This window comes from Elgaria multicarinata, chromosome 2 (assembly GCF_023053635.1).
Source record: "Elgaria multicarinata webbii isolate HBS135686 ecotype San Diego chromosome 2, rElgMul1.1.pri, whole genome shotgun sequence".
NCBI lineage: Eukaryota > Metazoa > Chordata > Lepidosauria > Squamata > Anguidae > Elgaria > Elgaria multicarinata.
Genome location: NC_086172.1, coordinates 76,011,140 through 76,037,652, shown reverse-complemented (window position 1 = coordinate 76,037,652; position 26,513 = coordinate 76,011,140). Strand labels below are relative to the sequence as shown.

At 45.7% G+C, this 26,513-nt stretch overlaps 1 protein-coding gene across 1 annotated transcript; it reads right to left on the bottom strand.

The window, feature by feature from the left end:
- Positions 1 to 3,795: 3,795 nt before the first annotated feature.
- On the bottom strand, positions 3,796 to 23,456 carry LOC134392438 (sterol 26-hydroxylase, mitochondrial). The gene is made up of 9 exons (XM_063116773.1): positions 23,208 to 23,456; positions 15,670 to 15,860; positions 12,870 to 13,069; positions 11,355 to 11,552; positions 10,626 to 10,786; positions 7,888 to 8,054; positions 7,594 to 7,675; positions 6,773 to 6,976; positions 3,796 to 4,458 (listed from the first exon to the last, which is right to left on the bottom strand). Exons 1-9 carry the CDS (start codon positions 23,439 to 23,441, stop codon positions 4,306 to 4,308), a joined length of 1,590 nt encoding a protein of 529 aa, XP_062972843.1. The 5' UTR covers positions 23,442 to 23,456; the 3' UTR covers positions 3,796 to 4,305.
- Positions 23,457 to 26,513: the final 3,057 nt, after the last annotated feature.

The window sequence follows — 26,513 nt, the reverse complement described above, 5'->3', positions numbered from 1 at the left end:
AGGCACTGCCGGGCTCATCTATCACATACGTGAAACAATAAGAAAGAGAACATTTCCCCGGAACATGTACAGAAAGCATCTTTTATGATACTGAGTAGTCGCACTCAGACTCTACTCTTCTACAACAGCTTCCAAAACCAAACAAAAAACCACAAAGCCCCGAATGGTGTAAAGATGGTGTAGGGAGGAATACCTAACTAATGGGATCTCTGAACCTTTCCTGGGGAAATCATCTTTGCCATCCAAGTCCAGGGAATGAACAAAAACGGGGATGGGGAGGGGCGGGAAATATGGGAGCCTTTACTCTTCTACTCATAAACTACGATAGGGCATAGCTTCAAGTAAAGCGAATTTGGAAACGCGCTGCTCAGTCAACACTATCATCACATTCCCACGTGCTAATGACTCACTTACACAAAAGCCAACTTGCCTCCCACAAAGCGCATTCCGCCATCTGCGCCTCGGCTTTAAACACAAAACCCCGCCCAACTAGCAAGCCCCGCCTCTCCGAAGAATAAAGGTCGTGAACAAAGTTAGCCTCTTTGCGCGCGGCGGCGATCTTGGCAAAACTCCGGTGGGCTCCTTTAAACTGTCACCTGGAGCCAGAGGACTGAGGAATTTAAAGGGTTAATTTTCAGCACAAACCTAGGAACAGCTATTCCGAAGGAAGTCCTTTTGAACTCAATGGAGCTGACTGCTAGGTAAGACTGCATACCATTGCAGCCTTAAAGTTTAAATGAATTCTTTCTTTTCTGCTCATTTATAAACAGGGGCTTAACTCGACAGTCGCCGCAAGCCCTCAGATGAGGCTTTTGGTCCCTAGGGAAGAAAAGTGCTAAACTTAACCCTTAAAACGATAGAGGCCAGGGAATGTCCTTCTCATTCAGAATGAATGGCAAAGTATCTCAATCCCATCATGCATAACAAAGCAAACTATATTTTTGAGGGTTTTGTAACCTGTTGTTGATATATAATGATAATGTATATTGTATTTTATATTATGGTTTTATACTGCAGTTTTATACTTTGAACGGTTTTAATTTTTGTGAACAGCCCAGAGCGCTCCGGCTATTGGGCGGTATAGAAATGTAATAAATAAATAAATAAATAAATAAAAAATAATGTATTTATTTTTAATTTTTTTGCATCCTAGATGCTGGAATAACACATGTCCTGCCACAAGGCACATTTCTCCCCCTCCCTGCATTCTTCTTTTATATTTCTCCTGCTTTGGAACCATGGGGCCATGAAGTTTCCATTTTACTAAGGTTAAGGTAGCCCCAGTTCCATACTGGGGGTACTGATAATCTTTTCATCCATGTCTTTAACTTAGGGGTGGGCAATTTAAGAACATCAGAAGTTGCCTTCTACTGAGTCAAACCATTGGTCCATCCATCTAGTCCAGTATTGTCATCAATGACTGGCAACCAGTGTCTCAGGCAGGAATTTCCCCTGGCCTACCTGGAGACGCTGGGAATTAAACCTAGGATCTTCTGCATGCAAAGCAGGGGCTCACTTGGGGCCTTCCAAACGTTTTGGCCTGCAACTCTCATCATGCCTCACCATTAGGTATGCTGACCGTATGGAAGTTATAGGCCAAAAATCTGGAGGGCCATAAGTTGTCCACCCCTTTTTGGCTGATATATTTGAGGCAGAAATTCTGTGAGTGGGACGATCTCTTATCATTTCACTTTAAGCTGTGCTTTTTCAGTTTCTTTCTATCACACCACTCCTCTTAGGCTGCAGTCCTTTACAACTGAAAAAATGGCACTGACTTCTGAGCAGACTTGTATAGGATTGTACTGCTAAAGGCACATAAGGAGACTTATCAGGAAAAGAGTTGAGTAAATTAATCCCAAAAGTTCGTTCATTGCTCTATGTGGCATCCCGAGGGCTTGGCTTCCCCATTCCTTGAGAAGCAGGCTCTGCCCTTTCTATTCCACAGTAACTGGCTTAGCACTAAGCAAACAGCATGGCAGGCTTCCTTTCCTTTTTCCCTAGCAGGTTCAGCAGGTGCATTTTCCCTGTTCTCTAGTTGTGCTTAAATGTTCGAGAGCAGTTCTTCCATCTTATGGGATAGTAGTTATATAGTGGCACACGCTCAGGTGAATGAAATGTTCTCTTCAGCTTGCAGGTGTTCATGTGGGTATGGAAAGAAACAAATCAAAATCAATGGAGCCCAACGAAAGGGCATGGCAGAAGTACAGTTCGTGTTTATCTTGTGTAAATATGAGCTTTGCAGATAAATATCACTGAGATCTTTTGGAGCTCTTGTATTTCATGGCTTTTTTGGGCCTCACCGTTTACATTTCTCTCTGTCTTAGCTGACTGCACATGTATGTGTACTTGTGTGGAGGCCAGAACACCATAAAACACAGGAGACATAGTCAAGTCTTTTGTCAAGATAAGAACCTCATGTGACAGAATGTACCTCTTGCATTTTTTGGCCTCTGGGCTCCATAGGTTACTCCTTCTGTGCTGTACCCATGTGTATGTCTTCCAGCTGAGGAACACACTTCAGGCATCTGATAATGAGAGCTCTTGCCCCCTGGAAACGTATGCCACCATAAATCAGTCAGCCCTAAAGATGCTATGTTTGCTCTAACAAACTACACATCTGGAATTTACAAAAAGGGTGTGACTGAGCATATGCCAAGAAAGGTTGTCAACTTTTCAACCTGCCCAAGCTGCTGTGCCTTTAATTTTGGCTTCATCTGCAGCAACTTTGGCTTCGGCTATTGGGCGGTATAAAAATGTAATAAATAAATAAATAAAAACTAGTATTGAGGCCCAGTATTGGGCAAAAGGCGGGATAATAATAATAATAATAATAATAATAATAATAATAACAACAACAACAACTAGCAGGTGCTGTTTGTGGTGAACTGGTGTTGTTTTTGGCATCATAATGTTTATATCAGATGAATAACATTAACGTAGACTGTGTATTTCCTTCTAAACTGAGTTACAACAGCCCATTTCCCCACAGATACTATTAAGGGCAGGGTGTCCTGCACTGAAGGTAAACAGTTTAGGCAGGCCAGCTGCAAGCTCTCATTCCCCCCCGAAATTCAACCAGCCTGGCAACTATAAATGTCCCACAGAGTTTAAATCGGCTGTAGGACTGTAATGGAATTTGCTTCTCTGCCTGATTTATCACTTTTTCCATCCCATCCTTCCTGCAAGGAGCTCAGTGGGGAGAACATGGCCCTCCTCCCGTTTCATCCTCACAACAACCTTGGGAGCTAGATTAGGCTGAGTAGTGACTGGCCCAAGGTCACTTCATGAGCTTTGTGGTTGAATGGCGATTTGAATCTGTATCTCTCCTCTCTAACCAAGATATGAGGTATGTGTGGCCTTCCAGATGTTGTTGGACCATCGTTCCCATCATGCCTCCCTATTGACTATGCTGGCTAGGGCGGATAGGAGTTCCAGTCCCACCACATCTGGAGGGTCACACATTCCTTACCCCTTCTCTAACCTACCTTTCCCCAACCAGGTGCCCTCTGGGTGTTTTGGACTACAACTCCCATCAGCCAATGGTTAGGGCTGATAGGAGCTGCAGCATAAAACATCTGGAGGACACCATGCTGGGGAAGGCTTCTTTAGCCACTACATACTACTGGCTTTGGTGCAAGGATTAACTCTCTCACACATTATATATCCTCATCCACATACCTTATGTATGGTATAATGTATATATGCAAACTTTCATTAGACAGTGAACTTCTCCTTAGCTGTTTTAGTCTTGTTATTGTGCAACCATATTCCTGAAATACTATGAATTATAACCAGTGAGCTTCTTTATTTCTTTAATTATCTTGCTCTTTTGTTATATATGTCCTTTTTTGGGGGGGGGGTTTCTGTATTTTTAACGTCATTTCAAAATAATGTACAATTCCATGGGAGAAGCAAATGCACCAAGAGGTCTAGCTCCTTCAAAGAAGCAGAGAGCAGGAGACGGGACATTGTTGGGGAAGGAGGGATTTTAATCACCACTACGGCACTGCTACAATTTCTTTGCCATGGGAGCCCAGGAATGGGAAAGAGGTGAAGCAGCGAGTCAACCGGTTCTAAGGGGCACAACTAAGCAGTAGGCCCTGCACGTCCGTGTCCGTGTATACACTGCAGGCATGAAGTGGGAGCAGAATATGATGCTCAGCCTCACAAGGACTCGGGGGAGAAGACAGTAAAGCTGCGAATGTTGTCAGAGGCTCCCGGTGATCTGGGTACGGAAGGATCCCCTAGCTGACCAGCCAGGGTGCAATTACATCCAAGAGTCGGGCTCAAAGTCTTTGCAATCTATCAACATGATGTTGGAGGTTCTCTTAAAGCATTGTCTGTCCGTCTGTCAAGGAACTGCAAGTTAATGGGCCGGTCTGGCACAAGTACAATACGGGCGAGGGGCTTCACCTCCGTGCACTGCGGGTCGGACCTGATTGAGAATATCCGGATGAGCTGGAAGGAAGCCAGGGAAAAAAAGCTGAAGGTTATTTTAGGACAGGGGTATTGAACCTCTTTTAGCCTGAGGTCTGAATCCCATTTTGGAGAAGCTTCTAGGGAGGGTCTATAGCTCAGTGGTAGAACACCTGCTTACATGCAGAAGGTCCCACGTTTGAGCCCTGGCTTCTCCAGGTAGGGCAAGGAAAGGATCCTGCCTGAAACCCTGGAGAGCTATTGCTGCCAGTCGGTGACGACAATACTGGGCTAGATGGACCAATGGTCTGAATCAGTTAAGGCAGCTTTCTATGTTCCAAAGGGGTCACATTCCAATGGTGGGCGGGGCTGAAGGCAAAAAGGGCGGGGCCAAAAATGCCAGCATATTTTAGCTCAAAGCTCTTGCTGCTGGTATCTAACCCTAACTCTTTTAGAATGGGGTGGGGGGTTGCATAAAATCTGGGAAGCCATCAAATGACCAGTGGATTGGGGAAAGGTGGCGGTGCCACCTGGAGAAGCTGGAGGCTTGGATTTGGACTTGAGATTCTGCACTGCTGTTTCAGAGTGTCATCAGATGGGGGGGGGGGAAACCATGTTTTCCTACTGTCACTTTGCCTCCTGTTTCTGTCCCACAATAGGGATGATCAGCTTCCTCTTTCTTCACATGGGAAAGAAAGAGGAAGCAAGCAATGGCCACGTGGGTGTTTTTATCGTGTTTCTTCTGCTGCACGCAGCGGGAGATGGCAGCGGCAAGTTTTGTCAGAGCCAAAAGAATTGGATTTTCAGATCTTTTTTTGTCATGGAAAAATGAGCAGAAGGCGCGGGAAATGCGCAGGAGGTGGACGGCGTCATGAAAAGGACCCGCAAAAATCAGTGAGTGGCCAGTAACGAGTGTGCTAGAAAATGCTTGTCTGGTGATGCTCTCAGAGTAAAGTTTCATTCTTGTAATCGTTTTGCAATTTTTTGTGTTAAAAATTTTAATACTATGTTTTAGCAGTTTTTGTGAACTGCCCAGAGAGCTTTCGCTATTGATTTTTATAGAAATGAAATGAGTGAATTCCTTTGACTCTCTCTATTCATGCCCCCCTCCCAACCCAAACTGCCAAGCATCCCCGCAACTGTGATGCCCTGTTTTGTCTCATTTTTTCTAAAGCACAGCATTGGCTTGCCAGTAATATGGCTGCCATGTTGGCAAAGCCGTTTTAGCCTCCGGAGGGGAAAACAGGAGTGACCAATGGACCCATAAAATTACTTTCACCCAACTCCTCAGAAGGTAAAGCTTGAGTAGCTGCTTCCCACATGCCACTCTCTTCCTTTCCCACAAAAGTTTCTTTGTCCTCCTGCCTGGGAAAAAGAGCCCAGCTACTTGGGGGGTGGGGTGGGGTTGGGTTGGGTTGGGTTGGGTTGGGTTGGCAGCAGGAAATGCTACTGCCCTCCCTTCTTAAACCTCATAAGAAGAGCCCTGCTGGATCAGTCCAAGGGTCCATCTAGCCCAGCACTCTGACCACACAGTGGCCAATTAGCTGCCCATGGGAAACCCACAAGCAGGATATGAGTGTGACTGCACCCTTCTACCCATGTTCCCCAGCAACTGGTGTACATAGGCTTACTGTCTCTGACACTGGAGGTAGCATATAGCTATCAGGACAAGTAGCCCTTGATAGCCTTCTCCTCCAGGAATTTGTCTAACCCCCCTTTAAAATTGGTGGCCATCACTAGATCTTGTGGTAGCAAATCCCACAATTTGACGATGCCCTCCTGCCCGCCCGCATGGTTTTGCATCCAAGATGAAGGGGAAAGGGGATAGCTGGGGGTGAGGGGGCTGCAGAATGATCAGTGCCACAAAGGCCACGATGTCATGGGGGCATCAAATTTATATATGGGCAGAACTGTATACTCCCCCCCCCCATATACCCTACCTTCCATTTTCTGGTACATATGTGGATGTCCCCTATGCCAGCCTTTTCCAACTTGGTGCCTTCCAGATGTTTTGAACTTCAACTCCCATCAATCCCAGCCAGTATGGCCAATGGCCAGGAATGATGGGAGTTGGTCCAAAAAGCATCTGGAGTCTACCAGGTTGGGGAAAGCTGTCCAATGCTAAGGAATAAGTCTCCAGCTTGTTGAGCCACCAGAAGTAGGTGCATCATCCACGCAATTCCTGTGGGTAGAGATCTAGCACGTGTGCCTGCCATTATTCCCTGGAAAAAGAATGGCGGGTGGGGTGGAATTTCACGCTGGCATTCTGCAGCTTGGGGGTGGGTGGTCCTCAAAGTAGGTGATTTCAAGACTTCAGCTAGCTAAGTTGGTAAAGGTTTGTATAAAAAGAACTCACCCTGGCAAGTGCCAGATGCATCTCAAGCTCAGCAATGCGGCGCCCCACACAGGCACGTACCCCATAGCCAAAGGGGATGGAGCTGAAGGGGTGGGGAGCCGAGTCTCTCTGATCTCGCAGCCAGCGATGCGGCAGGAAGCGCTCCGGCTCGGGGAAGCTGGTCTCGTCATGTGACAGAGCGTAGTGGGCCAACACAAAGAGGGTCTGAGCACAGAGCATTTGGGACAGAATTTGCAAGGAGGGTGATGAATACTTTACTCTTCAACCACAGATTCCCCTAAGCAAAAATAAGGGTGGTGGCAAGAGTGCCCGGAAATGTAGCTTATTATTTCCCATTATTCCTTTCATGTTCCTCAGTTCAGACATACTGCTCTCATCTAGCCTAACCCTCATATTCTCCAAATATTATTATTGTTACATTTATATTCTGCTTTCCCCCGCTCTTGCAAGAAACCCAAGGCGGCTTACATGGTCCTCCTCTCTATTTTATCCTCACAACAACCTTATGGGGTAGGCTAAGCTGAGAATCAGTGACAGGCCCAAAGGCACCCAGTGAGCTTCATAGCCAAGCGGGAACTAGAACTCTGACCTCCTGAGTCCCAGTCCAATACTCTGACTGCTACATCACACTGGATCTCTAACGCTGGTTTTGCCTGCCTCTCTTTCTACCATGGGCTGTCCATATGACAAATCCACTGATAACCCCCACCCACCCCATTTTTTTTTTAAAAAAAATCACATCCATTTCTGACCACTGAGTCTAGGTCACCAACAAATGTCTGAGGCCTGAGCTGCAAGTTTGGGAATGCATCTCTACTCACATCCTTTGGAAACTTGTATCCTCCAATAACCACATCCTCCTCTGCAATGATTCGGGCATTGGTGGGGATCACGGGGTAAAGCCTGCAAGGATATCAGTGGAGGGGTCACTGTGCAGCACGATAAAGCAGGAGGGTGGGCAGAGACACAGAAGCACAAATGGAAATGGCTGGAACAGGTTTCTCGAAGCTGGGCAAGCTGATAGCGGTGAATAGAAGGCACTGGGAGCAGCCACACTCTTCGTGTGAGGTTCAGGATGTGCTTTGTTCCTTCAGACAATCATGGCGGCTTCTTACCTGAGAGTCTCCTTGATTATTGCCTTAAGCAGTGGCATCTTGGCGATATCCTTTGCATCAGGGTTCTGGTCGTTGGGTACCACCTTGGTTACTTCCTGGTATAAGGCTTCCTGGATGTCCAGGTTTTTGGCCAGATGGTACATGGCCCATGAAAGGGTATTGGATGTCTGAAAAGGCAAAGCAAGGGGATGGGGTGAAGATGGTACCTCTGGGTAGCAAACCTGAGACAGGATCCTGAAACTGATTTCTGCATACAATACATGGCGAATCCTCATGATCCTGACATATAGTGACTAGCTTTTGACAGTCAGATCTGTCCCAAAATCTAGGTTCAGATTCCTGCTTCAACAATTGAAGTGGGTGGCTTTGGGAATGTCCCTCTCAGAGCTTAACTTTACTCATGAGTCTCAAATCTCTGCCTTGAAGGAAAGATGGGACACAAATGTAATAAATAAATAAAGGTGATATGCAATTCAAATTAAAGTGTTCAATCAAGTTAAATAATTTTACTGAACAGGCACCTTTTTAATTATTTAATCAAAACAATGTAAGCAAAGGTTATAAAAGCAAAAGCTCAGCAGGGATGCCTTTTTTGAAATATTGAAGGCAGTGGAGGATAAATCTTGTATTTATTAAAATATGTATTTTCCACCTTTCTCTCTTAAAGGAACCCCAAGGCAGTTAATGCAATCAAATTATAAGTGAATACAGAACTAACAAAAACTGTATCAAACCATAAAAATTATAAAAGCAACAGTGGCAGGAAAGTTCAATAACCCTCCTAAAGAGCTGGATATTTGCCACATGGGAGAAGCTGTACAAGAATGGGACCAGGTGAACATCCTTAAGAAGGGCATTCCACAGCACAGGTACCACGACCAAGAAGTCCCTGTTTCTTGTATCCACCTGCCAAATTTTAGTTGGTGAGATGAGCAAGACCTCTGATGTTGATCTGATCATGGTGGGGATATAAATAGGAGGAACAATACAGTAAAACTAACAAAGCCTAAGAATTAAGTAAGCATGCCCTTAATTCACAACCCCATTTATAAAAATTTGCTTGCATTGAAGCTTTGACAGCACTAAAACTTTGACGGATTAAAACTTGTAGCCCACATTTAGACCATTGTATACACACTTTGCTCCCCTTTTCTATTACCTAGCTCTTTGCAAATAGGTAAAATTCCAAAAAAGCAAAACCTGTTTTATTGGAACTGCACTTATATATGAATGTTAAAGTAAAGATTATATAGCATTAAATATATTAAGATAGAAGAGTTACTGCAGTTGTAATTGTTTATAATAGAGATTTTTATAGGTAAACTGCTTAGATATTTTATTATAGTAGGTGGTATACAAATAAAAATAAATAGATAAAAGGAAGACAATCATTTTGCACTGAATTAGAGAACAAGCACAAAGAAAATGGGAATTATTTGGTTGGATTCGACACAGTCATACTTAGAGCAGAACCACTGAAATAAATGGGATGAGCTAGTTAGTCATGACTATACTTAGAGTAGACCCATTGAAATAAATATGACTCAGTCCAGATCCAACCCTTTGTGATCAGGGTCAATGGTTCAGAAATATTTGCTTGACATTCGTCTTGTCCATCGGCACGGCTTATTTTAAGTTAGATATCTGAGTTTTATGATTTTTGCATGGGTCATTGTGGTGGCAAGTGACAGGGTTAGGCTGGGGGAAATTACTGGAGGTGGAAGCACATGCTGCTGCTGCTGTTGCTGTTGATAATGAACACAGAAGCTCAACCACCTGGAGACTGGAGCCAACTACAGCCTGGCAGGCAAAACAAATTCTTTTTTGAATTGTCTTTAACAGCATAAATGTGGTGTAGGCAAGCTGGTACCCTCCAGATGTGTTGGACTACAACTCCCATAATTCCTGACCATTAGACATGCTGACTGGGGCTTATGGGAGTTGCAGCCCAAAGAATCTGGGGGTTGCCAACCCCTGGCATAAGCTGTCGGAAGTATGGAATGAATAGCCGGGGACTCTACCTACTCTCTGTCCTTAACTAATGATAATGAAAAGCGATGAACCATCCAGGACTGGCCAATGACTGTAGACATTGGGTCTGTCTGAATATTTGGGAGAAGGAGCATAGCTCGGTGGTACGGCACATGATTTGGAGGCAGAATGTCCCTGGTTGAATCCGAGGCATCTCCTTTCGTTTAAGAAAGTCCTATCTTCAGGAAAGACCTGTTGTCACAGAAGAACAATGGACTAAATGGATAAATAATCTTCCTGCAAATAAGGCATCTTCCTATGTACTGTTGCTCCAAAATAGTCCTCTTTAGCTTCTAGCACATATCAAGGATGGGATAATTTAAAGGGCATTCAAACATCAATCTGGGGAATGCTATGTTGATCAGCTGGCAACAATGTGCTCTCTAACACGAATGGCATTAGTCAGGGCCAGCAGGGAGCATTTAGAACATAAGAAGAGTCATGCCATCAGAACTAGTAGCCGTTGATAGCTTTCTGTCCAGGAGTTTATCTAACCCCCTTTTAAAGCCATCCAAATTGGTGGCCATCACTACATCTTGTGGTAGGAAATTCCATAGTTTGATGATGCACTATGGGAAGAAGTACTTCCTTTTATCTGTCCTGAATCTCCCACCGATCAGCTTCACGGGATGACCTCAGGTTTTCTCTGTCTGTCTGCATTTTGGCGTGGATGCCCAAATTGGAAGGCTAAGAAGACAATGTCCTACCGTGTCTACACCAGCCAGGAGCAGCTCCGCTATGCTGCCATAAATCTCTTTACGGCTAATCCGTCCGCTGGACAGTAGGTAGGTTAGGTAGCCTGAGACCTCCTCACCCTGTTCCAGACGTTTCTCTAAATCCACCATCTTCTGATCAATCAGATTTTTCCCTAGAGCAGTGAAAGAGTATATGTTACCATGGGAACACAATGCTAGGCCTTTCATGGCAGCGCCCACCACAAGGGCTGGTGTAAGGGGATTTTTCAGGTGACTTGAAAAATTGCAAGTTCTTATGAGTAATGTCTTTGAGCAATATCAAATCATATTTCCAAATCATTTCCCATCAGGCCTTATTCAAACTAAAGCATCTGAACCTTGATACAGTGTTCTAGGTGTGTATGCCTACTTGCCCCTTAAAATTAAAATGCTATCACTTGTACACCCATTTAAACCCATCCTATGCCCCCCAAAGCTTCTTTTTCTATGCTATGCCAACAAACTCTAATAACCCCACTCTTACATATATTTGGTAAAATTTCAAATGGAGAAAAAAACCTAAGCTGGGTATCTACTGCTCCACATTGACTTCTTTGCTTCCTGCCATTTTGGATATGGCAGGAAGCTTAGGGTTATTACACATCCTCACACTCTCCCAAAGGGGAGGGATAGATCCCAAAAGATGCTGAACTAATCTGACTCTAGATTAAGAGTTATCCCGGATCCCCACCTTTCACATACCGAAGGCAAAGATAGTGTCCCAGCCCTGCAGGTAACGGTTCCAATACGGCAGCACATCCCGGGTCCACTTGGGTAGGATGGTGACAAAAATAGAGTTCTTCAGCATGAAGCCAATAGCGTCGATAAAGTGCTGCGTCTCAGCAGGGATCTGCTTCTCCAGGCAGCCAATGCGGGTCTCAAAGAGGATGTATGAGATGCCTGGAGGTGAAAAGCAAAGCTGAAAGGTTTGGAGGAAATCCACCCCATCCCCGTCCCGCCTTGCTATATAAAATGGCAGCAGCCAGAAGGAAAGAAAGCTGCAGTGAAGTGAAAATGGGCCATAATCAAAACACGGGATGTAGAGAATGAAGGCTGAGAGGAGGAGTTGCTGAGACTTGGGCACAAAGAAAGGAGGAAACTGGGCCGGCCATTTTGAATATTTCAACACATTCTGCATTTTAGAAAAAAGTTATCCCATCCCATTACTCTCCACTCTGAAACAGAAGGCAGATTTTTTAAAAGTTTTCATATCTATATTTAAATATGCACACACATTGTGCACACATCCCAATTCAAGTTCATTAACCCAAAAATGGAAACCCTTCTTAAATTGATCAGTTGCCTGTGATGAGTTCCACTGGCATCAATGAAGCTGATCAGCTGTAATTTAAATCCCCTGCACCTTCCTGAAAATGAGTGTTATTATCACTAGCTCCTTGTAGCCATGATGCTGCAATGATGCAATAACAATGCGGTTCTTGGCTTCCTTCTTCCACCTCCAAAGAGAGGCTGGAGCCTCAGGGCCAAACTAGACATGATCATCCTTGCATATGACTTGGAGTTTTTTGCATTTTTAAAAAAATGGAGATAAAATTAGCTGCCCAGGGTCGGGGGAATAACAATTAAACAGAGTCACAGCAGGCAGGAGGAGAAGTTAAGCTTTTCGTCCCCTGGGGATTTTGAGGGAAAGGCTGGAGCTCAGTGGTAGAGCACCTGCTTTGCATGCAGAAATCCTAGGTTCAATCCCTGGCTTCTCCAGGTAGGCACCCTGGAGCACCACTACGGGTCAGTGGCAACAATACTGAGTTATAGGGACCAAGTGTCTGACTCAGTATAATGCAGCTTCCTCTGTTCCTCCCAGTGTGACAACCCCCTTAAGAGAAGGAACGTGCATCTGACTTCATACCTACTTTGGCCTATAATCTCAAGATTTCGTTGACATGCCTGGGGTTGTGCCTGCACCTTCCTGACATTTGAAGAGCTCATCCTTCACCTATGCATCAGCCACACCAAGGAAATGTAAGAAGCTGCCTTATACGGAGACTGTTGGTCCATCTAGCCCAGTACTATTGGTAATGACTGGCAGGGGCACTCCAGGGTTTCAGACAAGAGCCCTTCCCAGCCCTGCCTGGAGATGCCAGGGATTGAAGCTGGGACCTTCTGCACGCAAAGCAGATGCCCCTCGCCTACCACGAGAGCAGTAGAACGATCACGGAAAGGAAAACGTGCTGTCCTACAAGATAACTGGCCACACACCTTCCAAGGCGAATCGGTATAATACACTGGCCATATCTTGGATCATTACTCCCGAAGGGCTCTTTTTCCTCTCATTCTCCAGATGCACCATCAGGTCAGACACCACCTCATTGATAGCATCTGCATACAACACGGCCTCCGAAGGTTTGAGCATCCTCTTGTTCAGCACCTGCCGCAGGCGGTGCCAGCGCTCCCCATCCCTGGGAATGAGAGAGAGGGGGGACACATGTGTAAGAAACCCAAATGTCCCTTGGAATCCAGGCAGGGAGCCAGTCAGCCGCGTCCCTGTCTGCCAATATCCACTCTTAGTTCTGCCCTGGGAACCCCCCCCCCCAATACTCTCAAATGAGCCTAGATCTTCCGCCTTCCCCAGAGGCCAAGGGTAGGTAATCTGGTGCCCTTGAGATGTTGTCAGACTACAACTACCATAATCCCTGATTATGGTGGCTGGAGTTTATGGGTGTTGTGGTCCAAAACATCTGGGGGAAACCAGATTGCCTGCTTCTGACATAGGGCATGTTCAGACAGCCCTTATCTGCAGGGAATGGGAGAGCCATTGAGGCACTGGTCCAAACCTCAAGGCACTGGCCCTTAGGGTGACCATATGGAAAAGAGGACAGGTCTCCTGTATCTTTATCAGTTGTATAGAAAAAGGAATTTCAGCAGGGGTCATATGTATGCATGCAGCACCTGGTGAAATTCCCTCTTCACCATAACAGTTAAAGCTGCAAGAGCCTTGCCCTCTTGACAAGATACAAAAGAGGACAGGGCTCCTGCAGCTTAAACTGTTGTGTTGAAGACAGAATTTCACCAGGTGCAGCATGCATACAAATGACACCTGCTGAAATTCCCTTTTCTCCAGAACTATTAAAGATAGAGTCCTGTCCTCCTTTCCTTATGGTCACCTGAGACAGGGGTATGTTTTAACTCAAGGGCCAAATTCCATTTTGGAGAAGCTCTTGGGAGTTGGGGTAAAGGCACAGGGGGAGGGGCCAAAATAGCAAAAATATCACCATATCTTATCTGAAAGTACTGCTTTCAGCAGTATCCGTGGAATCCATGTGACTAGGAAAAAGCCAGTCTGCTGTAAAATCTGCAGGTCAGATTTAGAGCTCCATCACACCAGGGGTTAACACGCTCCTTACCATCGCTTCTCTGCCCATGTTTTCCTTCCTCAGTTACTTCCTCTTTTCAAAAAGCACGAGGCCCATTGAGTCTGCTGTTCTAATGCCGCTGCTTCTTCTGCACACAGCAGGAGAGAGCAGCAATTCCGAGTTTAAAAAAAACATCGTACTTAACCAGGGTTTTTTTTTGTCACGCAAGGAAGGCCAGAAGGCGTGCGGGAGGCAGACGACATCATGTGAGGGACCTGAGCAGACTCCGTGAGTGCCAGTATCGAGCGTGCAATAAAACACTAGTTGGATGGAGCTTTTAGAGAAATCCAGCCTCATTTGAATCTGCTTTGGATTTTTCCAACATCTCTAGAAAAGTGCTGGCATCATAAAAGATCTGGAAGTACCCCAAGATCTGGGAACATGGTCTCAGCAGAATGGCCAAGTCAGAGTGACCCTGGAAATGGACATTTTCCTGCAGGGAAGCACATAAACCCAGAGGGCATTCATCATCCTTAAAGCCCAGGTATGGGCACTTGGCTGAATGCTCTCTCCATCACTCTGAAACTGAAGAGCAGGTGTCTGAGATGGCCTGATCCATCTTCATTATCTGCTACTGGGGTAAAAGGACTGACCACCTGTCTAACCAAGAGGGGCAGCACAGGATCTCCAAAGGAGAGGTATTATTTGCATTGGGAGTGCTTTGATTACTGCTAAATGTATAATGTTCATGAGCTTAAATAAACTGATTAAACTCTTGACCTAATTTTGCATAGTTTTCTCTCTATTTTCTATGAACCTGGTTGCCTAGAGTGAAATCCCAAAAGGAAAAGGTACCTGCCTTCTTCTAGGATGCTCTCAGAATCTCTAACTTGGTTCACTACGGGACAGGACATCAAAATAATTTGATTTGATTTTTTTAAAATAAAAATAAAAATGGCAGCAATTCTCTTCAAAAGTAACCTATTTTAAAATAAAATCAAAATTTAATACAACTACTAAAGCTTACATTTGTAATCTCTAAAAGCTGGATCCAGGATCTCCAGATCCAAATTTTCAATATGAGAGAAGATAGCATTGCAAGTATGCAATGCTTTGTGAAACTTCAGGAAAATGGGCTGAGCAACAGTCCCAGATGCCTTTAGTAGCTCTTTGCTACTGCCAGAAGCACGCTAACTTATGCAAAATAACCAATTTTGCTTCATGTAAGCAGGTTGCAGAATCTTGCTTTTTGTGGGGGGGGGGGCACAGGATTCTTTTGTTTCTGTTAAATACAGACTAGACAGCCCTTTAGGCACATATGCCAGCCTTCATAAAACAACAATAACCAAAGAGGCTTGTGGCACCTTAAAGCTTATGCCAGAATAAATTTAATAGTCTTAAAAATGCCACAAGACTCTTTGTTGTTTTTGCTCTGGAAATAGTTGCAATGGAAGGCAGCCTAGAAAAGTTCATAACAGGGAACATGTGGCTCTCCAGATGTTGTTGGACTGCAAGTCCTATCAGCCTTAGCCAGCATAGCTAATGGTGAAGGATGATGGGATTTGCAGTTCAACATCTGGAGGGCCACATGTTCCCCATCCCTGATGTAAGGTCTGTACCTCTCCTTGTTTTTCTGCATACATGCCTGGATATTACTAACGTAGTGGCAGCCTGGTATGGGATAGGTTGGGCTAATTTGTACTCACTCCGTGAAGGGGCCATAGGGCAGGTGCCGCTTGTCCCGGTGTTCCTTCCAGAGGGCCATGTCACTCCGGATGGGATACTTCCCTTCCTGCCGCAACAGCTCCTCTAAGATTTCAGGACTGCCAATGTTAATATTAATTTGAGAGCCAAACCAGGATTTCCAAATGGGGCCATACAGCTTCTTGGAAATGACCTGAAAGAGACAAGGTCAGTAGGGCTAGCCATGACATTTCTCCATTCCCAGGAATCAACAGTGTTAAGGTTAATGCATTCTGTTAACCATTTTGTAGTTAAGCAGCATGGTTTAGCGTGTTGTCTGAATGGGGCCAGTGTTTGTGTACATGTGCCTTTGTTCCTCAGTAGAATAATTTGATCCAAATGCTGGATAGGTTAATGTCAAACCATGTCATAAACCCAAGGGTGATCACATCACTTCATTCTCAGGAAAACTATGCTTCCATTTTTACTTTTTTTTTTTTTTAAAGACTTTTCCAGCTGAATTAATTGAAAACATAACCTGGCATACAATAAATTTGGACTCAGCACACATGAAATATAGCCAACTTCTGCTCCAAAATGCCTCTAGACTTCTATTTATCCACAAGTTTGAAATTTCTGGCCTGACTGACTGAAGAGTTTTAAGAAAAATTCTAAGGAAATGGCAGATTAATTAAAATCAGCAATCATTATCAATTAAAACAATACTTTGAATTCTGCCTTGAAGTTCCAGGAATGCAATGCTAGGACGAATACTTCCAGAAAAGATGATTAATGTTTCGTTTTATGAGTGGTTTTGAAGGCAAGAAATATAGTCTATGGAGTGATTTTGGAGAAGATGAAATTTAAAAGACGATCAGAAGCAATTTAATGCTGTTGTTTAACTGAGTTTTGTTTGTAACACCCTGCGATAAGGGTTGCAATGTGGCATTATGATGGTGCACCAGTATAATAACGGATTTTCTGAAAAATAGTAGTTTTTATTAAACATTCTGAAAATATACCAAGCATTGAGGTTTTGTTTTCATTTTTCAATTTTCAAATTCAATTTAATAACAAAACCAAATCAGCGTAGGATCTGTAACACTGTAAGATAGCAACAACAAAAATATAAATGGTAATTTCAGAGCAAACAAAAACAAAACAACCACCCCAAAACAATCATATGCCGATCCGTGTTTTGCTCCATTTAGTTTCCACTACCTGCTTAATTTTAAATTTGATGTACTGAGATTTTGTGATATTTGTTTTGACTGTAAATAAAAGATTATTCAGTCAAAATCAAGGAAGTCAATGGCAAATCAAAACATGTACATGAACTAGGAACACCAAGTTGTGGGAGAAGGGAGGGAATAAGGCCTGTAGCATGCAAGAAAGGTCCCAGATTCAAATCCTGACATCTCCAGATAAAGTTGGAAAAAATCCTGCCTGAAACTATGAAGAGCTGATGCTGATCAGCGTATATCAGAGGTGGGTAAGCTCTGTGGTCCTCCAGATGTTTTTGAGCTCCAATTCCCATCAGCTCCAACAAACATGATTAGGGATTATGGGAGCTGGAGTCCAACAATATCTGGAGGGCTCATGCCTGATGTAGACCATTGGTGTTCAAGTGGTAGGTAGGGATCCATTACTGGGTTGCAGTCAATCTTGAGTTCAGGGCCAGTGCAAAGGGTCACCTGATGAGGGTCCACATCCCAGCAAGGGCCCACTGACAAAAGCCCCCGGGAGCCTGCTTCACCATTGCACCTCCTTGTTTTTGTTCTGGCTCAGACAACAGTGGCAGTGAAAAGAAGCAGCAGGAGATGACACTATCTACTTGCTCACTGGCATTGATGAGGAAGAGAGTGAGGAGCAAGAAGAGCTGGAGACAATGGCAGTGAGAAGGAAGACTCACTAAGGCAGGCGGCCCATGGAGGGTGTCTTGCCCATGGGCCCTCCAAAACTTGGAGCTGGCACTTATTGGGTTGCAACAGCGCCACTACTATCATGCAAACATGTGGTAAGTTTTTAAGAAGTGGGTTGCCAAATGCATGCTTGATCTAAAGATGTGTCCTAATCTGAAACTGCTGGCAAAACCACATTTAATTGTGTCACAACACATGCAACTACTTGAATTGCTTCCCCCCCCCCCAGTGTACAATTGCAAATGGAATATGATGGGCGTTTGTTGCATCTGATGGCAGGAAAGCAGCATGATTCCACTTTCTGCAGTTGCAACAAAACTCCAAGCAGTCTTCCACTGAGAAGTTGATCTTTACAAGAATCTTCTGCACGTATCATTCATCTGCCAATTTTTAAAAATTTGTGTATGATGAAAGGTATGGTGAAAGGGAGTCCTGTATCCCTACTGCTGTGGTCATGTCAAGATGTTCTTGGTTTAATTTTTCTGAATACATCATCTGAATTTATAGACCTCTTGAGCCTACAACTTACATCAACCAGAACCAGCATAGGCAATGGTTAGAGATGACGGGAATTGTAGTCCAGCATCTGAATAACCACATTTCCCCCACCTCTGAGGCAAAATGTCCTTACTGAGAGCCATAATCCCTTCCAGAAATGTATACATTTCCCCTCCCACTTTTATAAATATAAGTTGCCCAGAGAAGAATCTTTTCATTTAACTTTTCTGTGCAGATAACAATTTAAATCACTTCTTTAACAACTTTCTTGTAGGCCCATGCTTCAGGCTTTAATAATTCCATGGGATTATAAACTTCACAAACTCATGAATGTTGGTCTAGGCCAAGGATCAACAGGCATGGAATTGTCTGCATTACCCAAAGTCCTATTGCTGTGCAAATATTTGTATACATTCATTGGCTCTTTGTATTACGTGAACTGGTTTTCCATGTCTTCAAAAACCTCTTTCATGGTACCCACAGAAGTCTTGCTGGAAGATTTCAGTTTTCCATGGCTGGGAGGAGGGTACAACTTTTAATTCCCTAGATCAAGATGTTGCCCATTATATTTTTTTATACACTTCTTCTAAGGAGTTCAGTGGCATTTTAGCATAGCAACAGATCAACGAGACCAAGAGGTGATGACAACTTGCTTAAGGCACCCAATTGATCTTGGTCTGGAGTAGGGATGGGGAATGTGTCGCTCTCCAGCTCCAGTTGGGCTGCAGTTCTCATAAGCCTTCTCCATTGGCTTTGCGAGCCAAGGGTGATGGGAGTTGCAGTCGAGCAACATCTGGAGTGCCACACATTGTCCACCCTGTCCTAGATAATGAGTAACATCCGACTACAGAATCCCTGGGCTCCACCAAGCAGGACATTTTCTTCATAAAACCATCTAGTGAGTCTTTTCCTGATCCATTGGAGTCCTTCAGCTGGTAATACCCTTTGACCTGGGTTGCTGCATTGTCCGGTAGCTTATTCACAGGGTGGCTTAGCATGATTGCAGACCTGCCCTTTGAGTGTAGATGGTTGGTTTTGACATCTGTGTTGGAAGTTTGAACTTTTCGATACCCATCTGTACTGGTTAATGTGGAAATCCAGGTGATGCCTGGGTACAAGAGAGATGGGGCAATATAGAAATACTTCATGATCTTTGAGTAGCACATGTAGCAGTGAAGTTGTGTCACAGGTCTCAAAGTTCTCTTCTCTGAGAAGCAGCAGGACTTCGTCCAAAGCGAATTGGGTGTTGTTATGAGAGGTGATGGGAGAATTATGTACTCTGCCTTGAGCTCCTTGGAGGTAAGCCAGGATATGAATGCAATTAAAGATAATAAATAGTCATTTCTGCTGCAGGGCATTTTACTTTGTACCATAAAAATTAACAGAAATCTCTAAATATTGAGTGTGCTCCTTTCTCCATAGCCTCAGCTTGATTTCTGCGTAGTCATGGTAGTGCAGGATTAGACAACTGGTGCTCTCCCATCAGCCTCAGCCAGCATGGCCAATGGTAAGGGACTAAGGAAGTTGTAGTCTAAAACCAGAGAACACCATGTTGGATCCCAATGTGGTAAGATGTGATGGATGTTGGAGAGTGGCTTTTACATATATTTATTGTTATTAAAATCTAAGGAGAGCATCACTGTGTGTTTTTTATTGCTGCTTGAGACTGTAATCCTACACACATTTACCTGGGAGTAAGCCCTGCTGAACACAGTGAGACTTACTTCCAAGTAAGCATGCATAGGGTTGCTTTGTTAGTCAGCTATTGTTTATGGAGCTACAAGCCAGTTAATCTCAGCAATTAGAGTTCCTTTGGCCTGGTTTTCAGAACAACTCACATGCAGCAGCACACATGACGCTATTAGATTCTTGTTTACTAAGAAACTGGCAACTTTCGCAAGGAGTATTTTGTAAGAAAGCAGAACAAAACATTTTGTTCCTTATATCCCAATAGGTGTACGGTTGACTTGAGTTCTCAGGACAACCCAGGGATCCAAACAGCAATGGAGCTTGTCAGTGCACACATAGCCATACCTTTGGGCAAGCCCATCAATTCAAAGCCTTGTCAATTTTGGGAGAGTAAAGCCCCTCTGAGAATATCCAAACTCCCTCTTTCAATCACCCACCCCCCCCGTTTACATCTTGGCAAAACTTTTGCCACCTCATTTCGAAAGGAGTATAAAAGATGATCTCTCTAGCAGGGTCACCTTCCTACACTAGTGAACCCAACTAGTTCTGTATTTAGCCATAGGTGTGCGCAAGGGGTGTGTCCAGGCACACCGTAATATCGCAAGCAGTAAATGCCCAATTGAGGATGCAATTGAGCAGGGGATCCAGAGGGGCATCTAGATGCAGTGGGAACAGCCCTCCAGCTACCCTCCAGCTGCTCAGCCACCACGCCAAAGAACCGTTGCCTCCAAGAAAGCACCATTGCTTTCTTGGAATCACTCTGCTGGGAGCTTCTCTGCCAGGAGCTGCCCTTCAAAGAGGCCAGTAGGAGGGCCCCCAAAGCCTCTATCATCTCATAAGCTCCACCTTCAGCCAGTATCACCACAAAGCCCCACCAATGCTGGGGCGTGAGGAGGTTTTCCTCATTCCCACCCGCCCACCTGCAATAGCCTTCCCATGGTCAGACAAGCTGAACGTGGAGTAGGCATCAGTGTCTACGGTGTTTACTAAATAAATGAATAAAAGTTATGTCCTTTATGACTGAGTGTTCAATAAATGTTCGCCTTTAAAAAAAATCTTCGGATGCACACCCTAATGAAATGTGCTGTGCACACCTATGTATTTAGCACAATATGGCTTAGCTCCTGTTGTACTATAAAGCTCCTCCTCCCCCTCCCCTCCCCCCTTTGAACTGTTCAGCTAATCTCCCAGATTGTAAGCCTATGCGGCAGGGTCTTGCTATTTACTGTTTTACTCTGTACAGCACCATGTACACTGATGGTGCTATATAAATAAATAATAATAATAATAGCAACAATTTGTATCTAAAAGCATCATCTCTCTTCATGCACTTGAGAGTTAACTGTTTCGCTGAACTCTTGGGGCCTGGTCAGGTGGTCACTGGAATGGCCCAAGGTTCATTCTCAAGTGCGGTTTCCTGTTCTGATCAAGCAACAATCCCTGAGCAGCCAGCATTCCCCGCCTTGTAGAGGAAACCCAATAATTAGCCCCCTTTCATGATTTTAAAATTTACGCCTTGCCGCAGATCAAAGCCCAGCCAGCCAATCACAGCTTTCTTCCGTGGAGGGCTGCATTCTCTGGCAGCCAATCTGCGGGGTGGGTGGAGTGGGGTTGCATGCCAGTGGAATGAGTGTGTGTGTGGAGTCAGAGCCAAAAGTGGGCAGGGACATCCCACCCGGTTCTCTCTCTCTCTCTCCCCTCCCCTCTTTTTCCTCTCTCTCCCTCCTCTTGCCCAGCAAACTGCCTTGGGAGGGACAGATCGCTTTTGCCAGAAGTCTGAATTACTTGCCTGTAGAGGGGTTTTGAAATTAGGCCAAGGGCTGCATGCAGCGTTAGGGCCACAGGTTGCCTATCTGTTTGAGACCCGAATGGGATAATAGCGGCTTGGAGATCACAGTGCCAAGGTCCTTCGGAAGTACCATGCCGTCCATGACCCCGGCCACTGATGCTACTGGTGGCCTGTGCAGAGCAGTACTCCAATCCTCAAGTTTTCTTTAGCTCCTCTCACTTCATATTCAGCTATTACTTATTGTTATTTGTAGAGAAGCCGGCCTTTTGCTGTGTACTGTTGTGGCATTATGGATTTAAACAGACTTATTTGTGGATGCTGGACAAGATCAGATACAAATTCATAAGGGTGGGAATCAGTACCACACACACACCATAGCCCAGGGAAGACTATTACTCTGAGAAAAGCCATCAAATTATCTCCAGATGGGGAAAGACACTCAAAGCTCTATCCTACGAGCATTTTATTGCACGCTCGTTACTGGGCACTCACGGAGTTTGCTCAGGTCCCTCACATGATGTCATCTGCCTCCCGTGTGCCTTCCGCCCTTTCTGGCTTTCCTTGCATGACAAAAAAAACCCCCTCCTTAAGTCCGATGTTTTTTAAAACTCAGGATTGCTGCTCTCACGTGCTGTGTGCAGGAGAAGCAGCGCCACTAGAGCAGCAGACTCAGTGGGCCTCATACTCCTTGTGTACTTCCTCTTTTGAAAAGCGGAAGTAACCGAGGAACGAAAACAGGAAGGTAGGAAGTGTGTGTGTGTGTCCTGTCCCCCCTGTGATGGACCTTTCAATGACCCTCACTTACAGCTCAAAGTTTTATCTCATGGTTCTGCAACTGGCCCAGGAACTTGGATCTCCTTGCCCACAAACTCCTGTCTGGAACCGTAGCTTATGTGGTGAACAACTTCAAGGAGAAGGATCTCCATCTCCCACTGCTGCTTGCCCGCTTCTCCTCTGCTTCACTTTCTGCTTAGCCGCCCATGTTATGAAATTAGTCCCATACGTCTCCAGCCCTGTGCGCTACAACGCTGATTCCAGAAAGGACTTCATCCGACCCATGATGGATCAGCACCGTTAACCCTGCAGTGCAGAGGTTTAGCCTACAACATGTGAGGTAAAATTGAAGTTTGATTGCATCTGAGCATGTGCAGAGTTGTCTTCCCCTCGCTGCATCTAGGTTTTCAGACGGCAGGATAACTTTCCTGATCTAAAGCAAGGGGTAGGGACACACTGATCCCCCTGCAGGGGTTCGGTCTGCAACTTCCACCAGCCCCATCCAACATGGCAAATGGGCAGGGATTATGGGCAGTACAGTCCAAAACAACTGGAGGGCATTAAATTACCTACGCCTGGCCACCTATGGCAAAATACACCGACTCAGTGATCTTAAGCACTCACTGACGCCAGCAGGTTTCCATCTTGTTCTAATGGCCGCGCAGAGCCCGGCAGGGCAAGGTGCCACTTTTCTGGCTTGACCAGTAGTTATCTCCAAACGCCCGGGGTGATGCGCCTGGCTTCTTCTTCATACCTGTGCCGAGCCCGGCGACGCGGGGTGAGATCACCAAAGCGCTACCCTCCCCCTCCCCGGTCCGGCTGCCTCCTCCCCATGCCCCCCCACCCCGACCCCGACCCCGACCCCGACCTCGCCAGGTCCCGGTCCCACCTGCAGCCGGTGCGTGTGCAGCAAGTAGCCCCTCAAGAAGAGCCAGTAGATGGACTTCAGCAGCCCCGGCCCCGGCAACTCCTCCGGCCGCTTCAACCCCTCCTTCCCGCGGGAGGCCGACGCCGCCTGCGCCGCGCCGGAGGTGCCCCTCCAAAGGAGAGCGGGGCCCGGCCCGGAGGGCTGCGACCCCAGGCAGCGCCCCAGCCTCGCAGTCAAGCGGCCCAACTTCACCATCGCCCAGCTGGATTGATCGGCAGGCGGAGGAGAAGGGAAAAGGCAGCTCCCTGCTGAGCTGGGGTGGAGCTGGCCCCAGGCACAGAGGGGGAAAGAAAGGGGCGGGCGCTGCTCGGATGTCCTCAGACGCTTGGGAGGGGTAACTGCCGGTCAGAAGAGAGAGAGAGAGTTCTCTCTCTCGCGCTCTCTCTCTTTTAAATCTTGCAGGAAATTATGCGAAAACCATTCTATTTGGCGCTGTAAGGCCACTGATCTGAAACTGAAAGTAAAAGGTGAATGGTTGAGAACACCTGCTTATCATAGCAACCCCCGTTGGGAAAACCCGGGACGGAGAAAGAAAATGGTTTCGAAGAAAACAAACAAGTGCAACTCAACTAAATATGGTCCCTGGTTCCATCAGAGCCCCGAAGAGATTGTCTTGGCCCAACTACTCATTGAAGCTTCTGCTGCAAAAGCGAAAGGCTGCCTTCCAGCAGTGGAGTCTGGTGGCTCCGATGTCATGGGGCAGTGAATCCACTCTGTCGGAAGCAGCCAGAATTTTAAAGGAACTATCCAAGGTTCTGGACGCGAGGCCCGATATGGGTTCAGCACCTTGGACAGCTCCTTTAGAGTTCTGGCTGAAATCCAGAGCGGATTCACAGCCCCACTGAATTGGAGTCTCCACTGCCCTCCACTCCTCTAACATGGCCTGTGCATGCAGCCTTGGTTGTTAAAGAAGTGACAGACATGGGAGTGGTGGGTGCTGTGAGCAAAGCCACTCGGATGGTGCTGGGAAGTGTGGTGCTGCTCCTGGCGCCAGCTGAGTCTCTTGCTTGGGGTTGTGATGTGCAACGCATGAAGCCACTCGGCCCACACCGACCACATCCCTGGCTTGCCGGAAAGCTACTTGGCAGTGCCAGGAAGGGTGTTTGCATAAAACGTAGTGGTTTTATGTAAGGTGTGGCTACCTTTGGAACACCGTGTATGGCTCCAATGGCTCCATCTCAGAAAGATCTTTTTTATTAAACAGGTATTACAAGATCATAGAACTGAACAGCTGCAGAAATGGGCAATGAAAGTTATCAAGTGGTTGGAGTAAGGAAAGGCTCAAACGTTTGGGGCTTTTTAGTTTAGAGAAAAGATAACTTAGGGTGCAATCCTATGCATGTTTAGACAGCTACATAACTGGCAGGGATTCAGCTGGTGAGGTTTTCCTGGTCATTGCATCTCTCTACTAGGAACAGCTTCATTACAGCTTGCCCTCTCCACTCACCTCTCATGTTTCTTTTAAAAGCAAAGGACCTCTGCCAAGAAAAAAACCACCTTGATAACTTTAGTTATTAATTAAAAGCACAATAGGCCTGTTGGGAAAAGGTGGCAACCCTAACGTAACCTTTATCCTTGGCAGGTGAATGTATATAATGAGGAATTCGAGTGAATGGGGGTTAGATCCAGGATCTGCTCTCCATTGATGGAAGGGTGCCACTCACGTAAGGTGCCTCCACCCATTTTTCATGGTTCCTTCCTCTCCCCCATGAACCACTGTTCACCCCATTCACCAGGGTCCCCTGATCCTCTATGTAGCATTTTCAGGGGGCTGCCAGGGCTGCCAGGGGGAGTAGGGGCAGGGGAGTCCACTTCCAAAAAGTCTAGTTGCAACCACCTAACTCTGGATCCAACTCACTATATACAAAGGCCAGCAGGGCTCCTTTACTTTTAATAAATGCTGCGTAGTATGAGGATTTCAGGAGGTGCAGAAGTGAGGAAAGTGCTTAAGTGAGGAAAGTGCTTCAGAAATTCCCATTTCTATTCTGTTTTTATTAAAGGTGCAGAAACCCTCTCCTCCTTTGCACCAGCTCACTCCCTTAAGACAGAAGGCATATTGCACGTGCGCACACACATTGTTACAGCCTTCCTACTTGTCCAAGTGATGAGACATTCCAAGAATGCAGCACTTGCCTAGGTTTGGTTTCCTTTGGAAGGAGGCTTATTGGTGTTTTGCAATATTTGTGTATTTACTTTGCAATTTGAGCCACAGTTTATACACTCCCACAGATGACCAAAGTCCACAGCTTCCATGTCAGATCTTGAGAGAAGGGGGGGGGGAGAGAGAGAGCGCACCGCAAAATGCTGTTGGTTTACAGAGGCCGAACTGAGCTTTCTATGACTTTCTCCTGTCTCTAGCTCAAACTCCTCCACCACAGTCTTTGTTTTCTCCTTATATCCAGTAGGCACATCATAGCCTATTCCTGGATTGTTTAACCCAGGAATTTGCAGTGGCTAGGGTGACCTTATGGAAAGGAGGACAGGGCTCCTGCCTCTGTAATGGTTGTATAGAAAAGGGAATTTCAGCAGGTGTCAGTTGTATGCAGGCAGCACCTGGTGAAATTCCCTCTTCTTCACAATTGCTGAAGCTATACTAGAGTGACCAGATACAAATGAAGCCAGGGCTCTTGCCGCTTTAACTGTTGTGATGAAGAGGGAATTTCACCAGGTGCTGCATGCATGACAATGACACCAGCTGAAATCCCCTTTACTATACAACAGTTAAAGATACAGGAGCCCTGTCCTCCTTTCCATATGGTCACCTGAGCAGGGGCACACAAAAGCAAGTGAGCATGCTGCTCACTACTTCTACTTTCAATTAACAACTCAGGAATGCCCCATTCCTGTGTTGTTCTGTGGTGTTTGAACCTGAAAACTCAGAGTTAACCAATAACAAACCATGGGCAATTGTTCATTAACTCTAGATTGTTTAACGCATGATGTCATGAAACAACCCAGGCCTAGGAATAGCCCAATTCATAGTTCTCGCAACACACCTTGAGCCCGCATAATCTCTGGAGCCTGGGAAAAAGGATGGGGACACTGGAGGAACCCCAGAGGCCCAGACTTGGTATCCAAGCCCCCCCCCCCCAATTGGGGCCTTAAAGGCCCTCTTAATGCAAGGTAGCCCTGATTGGCACAGGGAGGGGGGTACAGCAAAGCGTGCTTTCCAGGGTCTCCGGCTAGTGCACAATTTCCACAGGCCCCTGAAAGTACGCTTTGCTGAGAGCTTGGGAGGCTCGCACAACCTCCCTACCTCTTGGCAAA